Source organism: Ranitomeya imitator, chromosome 5 (genome assembly GCF_032444005.1).
Source record: "Ranitomeya imitator isolate aRanImi1 chromosome 5, aRanImi1.pri, whole genome shotgun sequence".
Lineage (NCBI taxonomy): Eukaryota > Metazoa > Chordata > Amphibia > Anura > Dendrobatidae > Ranitomeya > Ranitomeya imitator.
The window spans coordinates 570,188,981-570,204,499 of record NC_091286.1 but is presented as its reverse complement, the minus strand read 5'-3'; the positions used below and the strand labels follow the sequence as shown (position 1 = coordinate 570,204,499).

General features: G+C 41.2%; 1 protein-coding gene across 2 annotated transcripts in view; it reads right to left on the bottom strand.

Moving 5' to 3' along the window:
* Nucleotides 1-15,440, bottom strand: part of ANKMY1 (ankyrin repeat and MYND domain containing 1) — a 108,633-nt gene extending 93,193 nt beyond the window's left edge. Inside the window, exons 1-2 of one of the 2 annotated variants that reach the window (XM_069727796.1) lie at nt 15,362-15,430; nt 3,309-3,485 (exon numbers count right to left, since the gene is read on the bottom strand). In XM_069727796.1, the coding sequence (XP_069583897.1) occupies nt 3,309-3,318 (10 nt within the window). In that variant the 5' untranslated portion in view covers nt 3,319-3,485; nt 15,362-15,430. Of the gene's footprint in view, nt 1-3,308; nt 3,486-15,361 lie in introns of both variants that reach the window. The other variant, XM_069727797.1, reaches the window with a different exon arrangement.
* Nucleotides 15,441-15,519: the final 79 nt, after the last annotated feature.

Here is a 15,519-nt window from a genome sequence, read left to right as displayed (position 1 = left end):
AACATTTTGATATGGTATCTTGAAGAATACTAAGGAATATAGGGGTGTCCTTTGTCCATGATCCTCGTGGTCTGTGTGGTTACAGAGAACATGTCTTGCTCTTGCCTCCGGACCGCTGTTATACCCTGCAGTAACTGATAATCCACGGATATGAATAAGCGCTGTATTGTGAGGGGCAGCCAGGGCCGTACTCATAGCCCAAATAGGTGTCTGCTTTAGCGTGCCCTGACCACCCGCATCACATATATACAGTCACACTGTCTCACTTGACTGGTTCTCAGAGGCCTCCCTTAGACGTAGGGACATTTCACATAAAGAGACAGAGTCCAATCCCAACTTAAAACGTAGAACTTTGCTTGTTTCCAGTCGCAGAATGTCCACAACAGTTACAGCATCAACACAGAGTTCTGCACAGTTCACATCCTTCGCTTTCCCTGTGGTTTTCCCTATGTCCTTTAGGTTGTACACGGTTTGTCCCATCTTGACCGGAACTGCAGCGTCTTCCTTTTCAGCTCTGATACATTAAGGAATTCCCTTGCCCGTTTTGCACCAGACATAAGTGCATCTGCCCAAGTAGAAAGCTGCCACATTTTGGAGCAACCAGCGTTTCTGTTCTGCTATCACCTCTGCTCTCACTTCTGCTGTTTCTGCTGCTCTCACTTCTGCTGTCCTGCTGCTCTCACTTCTGCAGTCCTGCTGCTCTCACTTCTGCAGTCCTGCTGCTCTCACTTCTGCTGTTCCTGCTGCTCTCACTTCTGCTGCTCTCACTTCTGGTGTTTCTGCTGCTCTCACTTCTGCTGTCCTGCTGCTCTCACTTCTGCTGCCCTGCTGCTCTCACTTCTGCTGTCCTGCTGCTCTCACTTCTGCTGTCTTGCTGCTCTCACTTCTGCAGTCCTGCTGCTCTCACTTCTGCTGTTCCTGCTGCTCTCACTTCTGCTGTTCCTGCTGCTCTCACTTCTGCTGCTCTCACTTCTGGTGTTTCTGCTGCTCTCACTTCTGCTGTCCTGCTGCTCTCACTTCTGCTGTCCTGCTGCTCTCACTTCTGCTGTCTTGCTGCTCTCACTTCTGCAGTCCTGCTGCTCTCACTTCTGCAGTCCTGCTGCTCTCACTTCTGCAGTCTGGCTGCTCTCACTTCTGCTGTTCCTGCTGCTCTCACTTCTGCTGTCCTGCTGCTCTCACTTCTGCAGTCCTGCTGCTCTCACTTCTGCTGTTCCTGCTGCTCTCATTTCTGCTGTTTCTGCTGCTCTCACTTCTGCTGCTCTCACTTCTGCTGCCCTGCTGCTCTCACTTCTGCTGTCCTGCTGCTCTCACTTCTGCTGTCCTGTTGCTCTCACTTCTGCTGTCCTGCTGCTCTCACTTCTGCTGTCCTGCTGCTCTCACTTCTGCAGTCCTGCTGCTCTCACTTCTGCAGTCCTGCTGCTCTCACTTCTGCTGTTCCTGCTGCTCTCATTTATGCTGTTTCTGCTGCTCTCACTTCTGCTGCTCTCACTTCTGCTGTCCTGCTGCTCTCACTTCTGCTGTCCTGCTGCTCTCACTTCTGCAGTCCTGCTGCTCTCACTTCTGCAGTCCTGCTGCTCTCACTTCTGCAGTCCTGCTGCTCTCACTTCTGCAGTCCTGCTGCTCTCACTTCTGCAGTCCTGCTGCTCTCACTTCTGCAGTCCTGCTGCTCTCACTTCTGCAGTCCTGCTGCTCTCACTTCTGCAGTCCTGCTGCTCTCACTCCTGCTGTCCTGCTGCTCTCACTTCTGCTGTCCTGCTGCTCTCACTTCTGCTGCTCTCACTTCTGCTGTCCTGCTGCTCTCACTTCTGCTGTCCTGCTGCTCTCACTTCTGCTGCTCTCACTTCTGCAGTCCTGCTGCTCTCACTTCTGCAGTCCTGCTGCTCTCACTTCTGCAGTCCTGCTGCTCTCACTTCTGCAGTCCTGCTGCCCTCACTTCTGCAGTCCTGCTGCTCTCACTTCTGCAGTCCTGCTGCTCTCACTTCTGCAGTCCTGCTGCTCTCACTTCTGCAGTCCTGCTGCTCTCACTTCTGCAGTCCTGCTGCTCTCACTTCTGCAGTCCTGCTGCTCACACTTCTGCAATCCTGCTGCTCTCACTCCTGCTGTCCTGCTGCTCTCACTTCTGCTGTCCTGCTGCTCTCACTTCTGCTGCTCTCACTTCTGCTGTCCTGCTGCTCTCACTTCTGCTGTCCTGCTGCTCTCACTTCTGCAGTCCTGCTGCTCTCACTTCTGCAGTCCTGCTGCTCTCACTTCTGCAGTCCTGCTGCTCTCACTTCTGCAGTCCTGCTGCTCTCACTTCTGCAGTCCTGCTGCTCTCACTCCTGCTGTCCTGCTGCTCTCACTTCTGCAGTCCTGCTGCTCTCACTTCTGCAGTCCTGCTGCTCTCACTTCTGCAGTCCTGCTGCTCTCACTTCTGCAGTCCTGCTGCTCTCACTCCTGCTGTCCTGCTGCTCTCACTTCTGCTGTCCTGCTGCTCTCACTTCTGCTGTCCTGGATGACTGGGCTTCACACTTACCGTTACGTGGCCCATGGCTTAGCTGGGGGCCCCAGGCCCAGCTGACCTGCCTGGGCTCCCTAGCCTGACTGAACCAAAACCAGGAAATCCTCCTGTCTTACTCACAGTTGGCCCCTCCTAAGTTAACTGTTACTGTTCCTGAGTTCCTATCTCTAATCTCAGTGTGCTAAAATGCCCCCTCTAGTGGATAACCCAGACTCTTAGAGCTGCTTAAAATGTACAGAAACTGGCCAGTGCCCCACACCATTTTTTTTCTGACCAAAATTTAGAAAATTTAAGGGAAGCAACAGTTTATTAAGGAGACACAAGTCTCTTTTAGGAGCCTCTAAAAGCCAGCAATGGTCTTTGTCCAGCACCGGACAATGTAAAGTGCTAACAAATATATATGCCCTATCTAACTAACAATTTGTGAACAGACATATATGCTGACAAGGGACAACTGAACGCCGGACTGGACGTGGTTGCTGACTGTTGTGTCTGTGCAACTGCAGGTTGTGGGCAAGAGGCATCAGCGCCTCCTTCCTGGACAGCAAATTGGGAAGGATATAACACAGGGGAATTGAATTACTCCATGCATATAAATCGGGTACATAAAGCACCCATCCTGAGTTACTTCATTGATGCAAGAAATGCAATTTGTAAAACAGTAACATACCTACATAGTGTCCCGATGTCACCAAAAAATGCTATGTTGACAGCATGGAATCTCATTTATTCAGGAAACTTTTTTGAAAGTTTTTTTTCCTCTTAATACAGTATATTGCAATCATCATTTGGTATATCACGGTGTACTTACAATTGCTCATTTTGCTTTTCTACCCAGCTAATTCTTCTCTTTTCCCTTAGCTCTATATCACGGGATGTAGAATTGAAGTTCTAATGGTGACTCATGCAGGGAAGAGAGGTTTCCTGTTTCTGCATAGCGCTTAGAGGGATTCAGCTAGTCTGTTTTTACTCACGTGATGTCATAGACCTAATAGAAAAGAATATAATTAACTGGGAAGAAGGGAAAAATGAGCAATTGTAAGTACACACTGCTGTATAATATGATGATTGCACTATATTAAGAGGAGTGCATTTTAAAATGTAGTTTCCTTCAGTTGACACATATTGTGATGCCATCAGATATTATAGCTTTTCTTCTAGATTTTATTTAGGTGCCTGGTTCATGTAGGAAACTGGGCTCATAAGATGTGTTTCTCTTCAAGAACTACAATGAGAAATCATATCTATCCCCTCATCTGGATACATTTTGGTCAATGATTTTTAAACGATTTTTGTCATTTTTTTGGTCACGATGTACATTTTTACCATAAGTGTGGTTTTTGTTTGAAAGGGTTGAAAAAGATCAACATTTTCCAATTTCTACCTATGTGACAGTGAAAAGTAGACAGCATTATGATGCCACACGGATAGCCTCAATTTATCTATAAGAAAGCTGGACATGTGAGCGTGCCCATAGACTATAATGAGTACTTGTTTATAATGGACAGAACACTATGAGAATATTGGATGAGTGAAAATGATCTAATATTTCTTTACTCGATCTTATACTCATCATCGATTACAGGCTGTTAATAGCCAACAGCTGCATTCACAATTTTACAGAATAGATAGCAGTAATCTGCCAGCAGTAATTTCTGACTCGGGGCCTTGAGGTTTAGATTATTGATACTTAGAATAGGCCCGTGTTATCAGATCAGTGGGACTCTTCACACCCCATAAAGATCAGCACAAGCGCTGTTAGAATGATTCACAGCACTACAACCAGTGTCGGACTGGGGTGACAAGGGCCCACCAGTAACATTGACTTTGGGGGGCCGACTTTTCACCTGCAGGCAAATATTATACTACCTTCGTTGGGTTGGGAGCCCAGATCTACACAGGGGCCCGCCGAGGGATTCCCCTGTTACCCTGTGGGTCAGTCCGAGCCTGCTTGGATGGTAAATCAATGAGCCAAATGTATCATAGTGTCTCGCGCTTATGATAAACTACTTTCTGACCAATTTTTTGTAAAATAATTTTGATGCCTCCTTAAAGGAGTTGTCCGGCCTTAGGCTACAAGTCTGCAGTCACTCTATGTGACTGCAGACGTATGAATAGTCACACTGTGCGCACTGCGTGCTGTGAGGATTCTCCGATGCCGGCGTCGGGAACAGACGGGCGCATGATCGCAAGTGTATGATTGACACCCATACAGTCATTTGGTGACTAGATGGGTGCGGCCCTGCTCAATGCAAGTGTATTGAAAGAGGTCGGACAAGGCTACACGGAATAAGGCAGGGAGTATGCAAATCGCATCATTGCGGTCACATCACCGCCCTCGCCCGCGTCATCACCGGAGAATCCTCACAGCACGCAGTGCGCATGATGTCAGGATTCACAAGTCTGTAGTCACATAGAGTGACTGCTGAATCGTAGCCTAAGGCTGGACAAACCCTTTAAAGTGAACCTGTCAGCAGGGTTATGCATAGTATCCTACAGTGTCAGGTCGGCGCCGTTATACTGAATACAATGATACCTGGGTGATGAACTCCGTCTTGTGGTTGTTGTTTAATCTTTATTTTCAGTTTTGTGTTCTCGTGCCCTAAGCCGGGTTCATGTATGTGGTGCTCTGATTACCGTATATTCATAATGCAGACTGCTGATAGGTTACTGATCTCTCACTGACCCGCCCCCTAGTTTGCATAATAAATATCTGTATATACTTACAAAAATAAAAACCTTCTGTAGGCAGGTACCAAGGTAGCACTGTAATCAGTATAACGGCGCCGACCTGACACTGTCTGTAGGTTACTGCGCACAATCCTGCTGACAGGTTCCCTTTAAGCCACACTCAGTCTAGATAGAGTTGAAAGCAGAAGTTTCCATACACTATATAAAAAGACACATCTGCACGTTTCTCTCAATATCTGACATGAAATCGGAATAAACCTTTCCGATTTTAGGTGAATTAGGATTACCACAATTATTAATATTTGCCAAATGCCAGAATAATGAGAGAGAGAATATATTAAGGCATTTTTATTACTGCAAAGTCAAAGGTTTACATACATTTCATTAGTATTTGGTATGATTGTCCTTAGACTGAGTGACTTGGGTGAAACGTTTGGGATTTCCTTCCATAAGCTTCTCACAATAGTTGGTTGGACTTTGGGCCCATTCCTCCTGACAATACTGGTGTAACTGATCCAGGTTTGTAGGTCGCCTTGCTCGCACCGGCCTTTTCAGCTTTTCCCATAAATTTTCAATAGGATTGAGATCAGAGCTCTGTGATGGCCGCTCCAAAACATTCACTCTGTTATCCTTAAGCCACTTTGTTACCATTTTGGCAGTATGCTTCGGGTCATTGTCCATTTGAGAGACCCATTTCCGCCCAAGCTTTAACTTCCTGTCTGATGTCTTGAGATGTTGCTTCAGTATTGCCACATAATCTTCTATTCTGATGATGACATCTATTTTGTGAAGTGCACCAGTACCTCCTGCAGCAAAACAACCCCACAACATGATGCTGCCTCCTCCGTGTTTCACAGTTGGGATGGTGTTCTGAGGTTTCCAAGCTTCTCTCTTTTTCCTCCAAACGTAACGATGGTTATTATGCCCAAAAGTTACATTTTAGTTTTGTCAGACCACAGGACATGTTTGGTCATTGTTCCTGTGTGCATTTTCAAAAATTAATCTGGCTTTTTATATTTCTTTTGCAGTAATGGCTTCTTCCTGGCAGAGTGGCCTTTCAGCCGATGTTAATACAGTACTCGTTTCACTGTAGATATTGACACAATCTTACCAGCTTCCACCATCATCTTCACAAGGTCTTTTGCTTATTTCCTTGGGTTGATATGCACATGTCGGACCAAAGCACGTTCATCTCTGGGACACAGAACCCGTCTCCTTCCTGAGCGGTATGATGGCTGGACATTCCCATCTTGTTCGTACTTGCATATAATTTCTGGTACAGATGAACGAGGCACCTTCAGGTATCTTGAAATTGTACCCAAGGATGAGCCAGACTTGTGCAAGTCCACAATTCTCTTCCTGATATCTTGGCTGATTTCTTTAGACTTTCCCATGATGATACACAAAGAAGCAGAGTGTTTCAGGTGTGCTTTAAAATACATTCACAGGTGTGTCTGTAATTCACTCAGATGTTGCAAAAAAAATATCAGAAATTCCAAACACATGACATCATCATATGAGCAGTCCAGACTCGTTTAAACGCATAGTAATCTTAGTGTATGTAAACTTGTGACTTTGCAGTAAGTAATAAAAATGCCTTAATAGCCTTAATACATTCTCTCTCTCATTATTCTGGCAAATATTAATAATTATGGTAATCCTAATTGACCTAAAACACATACACATATATATATATAGTATATGCATGTAGAGTGTGCAGACATATACAGTACACACACACATACATATATACAGTGGGGCAAAAAAGTATTTAGTCAGTCAGCAATAGTGCAAGTTCCACCACTTAAAAAGATGAGAGGTGTCTGTAATTTACATCATAGGTAGACCTCAACTGTGGGAGACAAACTGAGAAAAAAAATCCAGAAAATCACATTGTCTGTTTTTTTATCATTTTTTTTGCATATTATGGTGGAAAATAAGTATTTGGTCAGAAACAAACAATCAAGATTTCTGGCTCTCACAGACCTGTAACTTCTTCTTTAAGAGTCTCCTCTTTCCTCCACTCATTACCTGTAGTAATGGCACCTGTTTAAACTTGTTATCAGTATAAAAAGACACCTGTGCAAACCCTCAAACAGTCTGACTCCAAACTCCACTATGGTGAAGACCAAAGAGCTGTCAAAGGACACCAGAAACAAAATTGTAGCCCTGCACCAGGCTGGGAAGACTGAATCTGCAATAGCCAACCAGCTTGGAGTGAAGAAATCAACAGTGGGAGCAATAATTAGAAAATGGAAGACATACAAGACCACTGATAATCTCCCTCGATCTGGGGCTCCACGCAAAATCCCACCCCGTGGGGTCAGAATGATCACAAGAACGGTGAGCAAAAATCCTAGAACCACGCAGGGGGACCTAGTGAATGAACTGCAGAGAGCTGGGACCAATGTAACAAGGTCTACCATAAGTAACACACTACGCCACCATGGACTCAGATCCTGCAGTGCCAGACGTGTCCCACTTCTTAAGCCAGTACATGTCCGGGCCCGTCTGAAGTTTGCTAGAGAGCATTTGGATGATCCAGAGGAGTTTTGGGAGAATGTCCTATGGTCTGATGAAACCAAACTGGAACTGTTTGGTAGAAACACAACTTGTCGTGTTTGGAGGAAAAAGAATACTGAGTTGCATCCATCAAACACCATACCTACTGTAAAGCATGGTGGTGGAAACATCATGCTTTGGGGCTGTTTCTCTGCAAAGGGGCCAGGACGACTGATCCGGGTACATGAAAGAATGAATGGGGCCATGTATCGTGAGATTTTGAGTGCAAACCTCCTTCCATCAGCAAGGGCATTGAAGATGAAACGTGGCTGGGTCTTTCAACATGACAATGATCCACAGCACAACGCCAGGGCAACGAAGGAGTGGCTTCGTAAGAAGCATTTCAAGGTCCTGGAGTGGCTTAGCCAGTCTCCAGATCTCAACCCTATAGAAAACCTTTGGAGGGAGTTGAAAGTCCGTGTTGCCAAGCGAAAAGCCAAAAACATCACTGCTCTAGAGGAGATCTGCATGGAGGAATGGGCCAACATACCAACAACAGTGTGTGGCAACCTTGTGAAGACTTACAGAAAACGTTTGACCTCTGTCATTGCCAACAAAGGATATATTACAAAGTATTGAGATGAAATTTTGTTTCTGACCAAATACTTATTTTCCACCATAATATGCAAATAAAATGTTAAAAAAACAGACAATGTGATTTTCTGGATTTTTTTTTCTCAGTTTGTCTCCCATAGTTGAGGTCTACCTATGATGTAAATTACAGACGCCTCTCATCTTTTTAAGTGGTGGAACTTGCACTATTGCTGACTGACTAAATACTTTTTTGCCCCACTGTATAGAGAGAGAGAATATTCATGCAGTGTGTGTGAAGACATATTCAGTACACACACACACATATATACAGTGTATATATATATATTAATTTAGCAATAGGGTCCAAAGCACATGGTAAGAGGTGCTAGACACTCTAAATTAACAACTCACACTTATCCTAATTAACGATCATTTTACCGCCTTAGGATATAGAGAGATTCCAGCAATAGAATTTTAAAAAATAAGAGTTTATTGACACATAGTTAAAAATACAGAAAAAAAAAAGGAAAAATTAAAAAACAGGGTGGGAATAAACCTCCAAAATGAGGATGTGTTTAGTCAGAGGCTGAGCCTCCTACACAATGTAAAGCTCATAACATAAACATCCGTCTAATGCCCAAAGTCACATAACGATATAGTTCTCATAGTCAACAATCTAATATCAGAAATCTTATCATATATGCCAGAAAATCCAGCTCTGTCCACATAAAGACATTTCTTATCTGTTACAGACTCCAAGGAAGTGCATAATGCAGACAATGCTGAGTGCAACAAGGAAGTCTCATCTGATTGTGGACAGATTATAGCACTGGCTCACATGAAAAAATATTAGCACAATTAATTATCAGAAATACAAGTTGACAAGATTGAGATATCAAATATCATCAGTACAGAAGAAGGGTGGTAAAGCAAAAGACTACATCACCCGGGACCATGAGGAGCAACAAGATCTAGCAGGAGGCAGGAGAAGCCACACATCCCCGGGGACGCCGTACCGTTACCACCCTTCTTCTGTACTGATCATATTCAGTATTGCAGGGTGTGCAGACATATACATTGTACACACACATATATATAGAGAGAGAGACTATATACATGAAGGCGTGCCGACATATACAGTGTACACACACACACACACATATATATAAAGAGAGTGAGACAATATACATGCATATACAGTGTACACTAATATATATATATATATATATATATATATATATATATATAAAGAGACTATATATATATATGAAGGCCTGTCGACATATACAGTGTACACACACACACATATATATATATATATATATATATATATATATACACAGAGAGAGAGGATATATATGCGGGGTGTGCAGACATATACAATATACTCACATATAGTATATACATGCAGAGAACAGACATATACAGTACACACACACACATATATACAGAGAGAGAGGATACATGCATATACAGTGTACACTAATATATATATAAAGAGACTATATATATATGAAGGCCTGCCGACATATACAGTGTACACACACACACACACACATATATATATATATATATATATATATATATACACACATATACAGAGAGAGAGAATATACATGCGGGGTGTGCCGACATATACAGTGTACACACACACACACACACACACACACACACACACACACACACACATATATATATATATATATATATACACAGAGAGAGAGGATATATATGCGGGGTGTGCAGACATATACAATATACTCACATATAGTATATACATGCAGAGTGTGACGACATATACAGTACACACACACACATATATAGTATATACATGCAGAGAACAGACATATACAGCACACACACACATATATAGTATATACATGCAGAGTGTGACGACATATACAGCACACACACACACACATATATAGTATATACATGCAGAGAACAGACATATACAGCACACACACACATATATAGTATATACATGCAGAGTGTGACGACATATACAGTACACACACACACATATATAGTATATACATGCAGAGAACAGACATATACAGCACACACACATATAGTATATACATGCAGAGTGTGACGACATATACAGTACACACACACACATATAGTATATACATGCAGAGAACAGACATATACAGCACACACACATATATATAGTATATACATGCAGAGTGTGACGACATATACAGTACACACACACACATATAGTATATACATGCAGAGAACAGACATATACAGTACACACACACACATATAGTATATACATGCAGAGAACAGACATATACAGTACACACACACACATATAGTATATACATGCAGAGAACAGACATATACAGCACACACACACACATATAGTATATACATGCAGAGAACAGACATATACAGCACACACACATATATAGTATATACATGCAGAGAACAGACATATACAGCACACACACACACATATAGTATATACATGCAGAGAACAGACATATACAGCACACACACACATATAGTATATACATGCAGAGAACAGACATATACAGCACACACACACACATATAGTATATACATGCAGAGTGTGACGACATATACAGTACACACACACACACATATAGTATATACATGCAGAGAACAGACATATACAGTACACACACACATATATAGTATATCCATGCAGAGTGTGACGACATATACAGTACACACACACACATATATAGTATATACATGCAGAGAACAGACATATACAGCACACACACATATAGTATATACATGCAGAGAACAGACATATACAGTACACACACACACATAGTATATACATGCAGAGAACAGACATATACAGTACACACACACACATATATAGTATATACATGCAGAGAACAGACATATACAGTACACACACACACACACATATAGTATATACATGCAGAGAACAGACATATACAGCACACACACACATATAGTATATACATGCAGAGAACAGACATATACAGCACACACACACATATATAGTATATACATGCAGAGAACAGACATATACAGCACACACACATATATAGTATATACATGCAGAGAACAGACATATACAGCACACACACACACATATATAGTATATACATGCAGAGAACAGACATATACAGCACACACACACACATATATATAGTATATACATGCAGAGAACAGACATATACAGCACACACACACATATAGTATATACATGCAGAGAACAGACATATACAGCACACACACACACACATATATAGTATATACATGCAGAGAACAGACATATACAGCACACACACACACATATATAGTATATACATGCAGAGAACAGACATATACAGCACACACACATATAGTATATACATGCAGAGAACAGACATATACAGCACACACACATATAGTATATACATGCAGAGAACAGACATATACAGCACACACACATATAGTATATACATGCAGAGAACAGACATATACAGCACACACACATATATAGTATATACATGCAGAGAACAGACATATACAGCACACACACACACACATATAGTATATACATGCAGAGAACAGACATATACAGCACACACACACATATAGTATATACATGCAGAGAACAGACATATACAGCACACACACACACATATAGTATATACATGCAGAGTGTGACGACATATACAGTACACACACACACACATATAGTATATACATGCAGAGAACAGACATATACAGTACACACACACACACATATAGTATATACATGCAGAGAACAGACATATACAGCACACACTCACATATATAGTATATACATGCAGAGTGTGACGACATATACAGTACACACACACATATATAGTATATACATGCAGAGAACAGACATATACAGCACACACACATATAGTATGTACATGCAGAGAACAGACATATACAGTACACACACACACACATATAGTATATACATGCAGAGAACAGACATATACAGTACACACACACACACATATATAGTATATACATGCAGAGAACAGACATATACAGCACACACACACATATAGTATATACATGCAGAGAACAGACATATACAGCACACACACACATATATAGTATATACATGCAGAGAACAGACATATACAGCACACACACATATATAGTATATACATGCAGAGAACAGACATATACAGCACACACACACACATATATAGTATATACATGCAGAGAACAGACATATACAGCACACACACACACACATATATAGTATATACATGCAGAGAACAGACATATACAGCACACACACACATATATAGTATATACATGCAGAGAACAGACATATACAGCACACACACACACATATATAGTATATACATGCAGAGAACAGACATATACAGTACACACACACACATATATAGTATATACATGCAGAGAACAGACATATACAGTACACACACACACACATATATAGTATATACATGCAGAGAACAGACATATACAGCACACACACACACACATATAGTATATACATGCAGAGAACAGACATATACAGCACACACACACACACATATAGTATATACATGCAGAGAACAGACATATACAGCACACACACACACATATATAGTATATACATGCAGAGAACAGACATATACAGTACACACACACACACATATAGTATATACATGCAGAGAACAGACATATACAGCACACACACACATATATAGTATATACATGCAGAGAACAGACATATACAGCACACACACACACATATATAGTATATACATGCAGAGAACAGACATATACAGCACACACACACACACATATATAGTATATACATGCAGAGAACAGACATATACAGCACACACACACATATATAGTATATACATGCAGAGAACAGACATATACAGTACACACACACACATATATAGTATATACATGCAGAGAACAGACATATACAGCACACACACACACATATAGTATATACATGCAGAGAACAGACATATACAGTACACACACACACACATATATAGTATATACATGCAGAGAACAGACATATACAGCACACACACACACATATAGTATATACATGCAGAGAACAGACATATACAGTACACACACACACATATATAGTATATACATGCAGAGAACAGACATATACAGCACACACACACACACATATATAGTATATACATGCAGAGAACAGACATATACAGCACACACACACACATATATAGTATATACATGCAGAGAACAGACATATACAGCACACACACACACATATATAGTATATACATGCAGAGAACAGACATATACAGCACACACACACATATATAGTATATACATGCAGAGAACAGACATATACAGTACACACACACACACATATATAGTATATACATGCAGAGAACAGACATATACAGCACACACACACACATATAGTATATACATGCAGAGAACAGACATATACAGTACACACACACACACACATATAGTATATACATGCAGAGAACAGACATATACAGCACACACACACACATATAGTATATACATGCAGAGAACAGACATATACAGCACACACACACACATATATAGTATATACATGCAGAGAACAGACATATACAGCACACACACACACACATATATAGTATATACATGCAGAGAACAGACATATACAGCACACACACACACATATATAGTATATACATGCAGAGAACAGACATATACAGCACACACACACACATATATAGTATATACATGCAGAGAACAGACATATACAGCACACACACACACACATATATAGTATATACATGCAGAGAACAGACATATACAGCACACACACACACATATATAGTATATACATGCAGAGAACAGACATATACAGCACACACACACACATATATAGTATATACATGCAGAGAACAGACATATACAGCACACACACACATATATAGTATATACATGCAGAGAACAGACATATACAGCACACACACACATATATAGTATATACATGCAGAGAACAGACATATACAGTACACACACACACATATAGTATATACATGCAGAGAACAGACATATACAGCACACACACACACACATATAGTATATACATGCAGAGAACAGACATATACAGCACACACACACATATATAGTATATACATGCAGAGAACAGACATATACAGCACACACACACACATATATAGTATATACATGCAGAGAACAGACATATACAGCACACACACACACACATATATAGTATATACATGCAGAGAACAGACATATACAGTACACACACACACACATATATAGTATATACATGCAGAGAACAGACATATACAGCACACACACACACACATATATAGTATATACATGCAGAGAACAGACATATACAGTACACACACACACATATATAGTATATACATGCAGAGAACAGACATATACAGTACACACACACACACATATATAGTATATACATGCAGAGAACAGACATATACAGCACACACACACATAGTATATACATGCAGAGAACAGACATATACAGCACACACACACACATATATAGTATATACATGCAGAGAACAGACATATACAGCACACACACACACATATATAGTATATACATGCAGAGAACAGACATATACAGCACACACACACATATATAGTATATACATGCAGAGAACAGACATATACAGTACACACACACACACATATAGTATATACATGCAGAGAACAGACATATACAGCACACACACACACATATATATAGTATATACATGCAGAGAACAGACATATACAGCACACACACACATATATAGTATATACATGCAGAGAACAGACATATACAGTACACACACACACACATATAGTATATACATGCAGAGAACAGACATATACAGCACACACACACACATATATAGTATATACATGCAGAGAACAGACATATACAGCACACACACATATACATCGCAGGAGAGACAAGATGCTATTTCAGATCTGTGATCCTACACCCTCGTGCTGGTATAAGACTACAAGTCCCAGCATGTCCCCTCCTGCCCAGGTGTGAGCCCGCTGCCTGCTCGGCCTCCGCACACATTATGTCGCAGTTACCTCATTCGCAATGAGCCGTCACTTCTCCTTCCAGGAACTTTCCCACTCACCGGCCGCTGAGCTCGTTGTACCCCGGTTCCCATAGATACCGGTGACGCCAGATGTACCCGTCACCATGGATGCTGTCGCTTAGCAGTGACGTCACGGTCTCGGTCCGG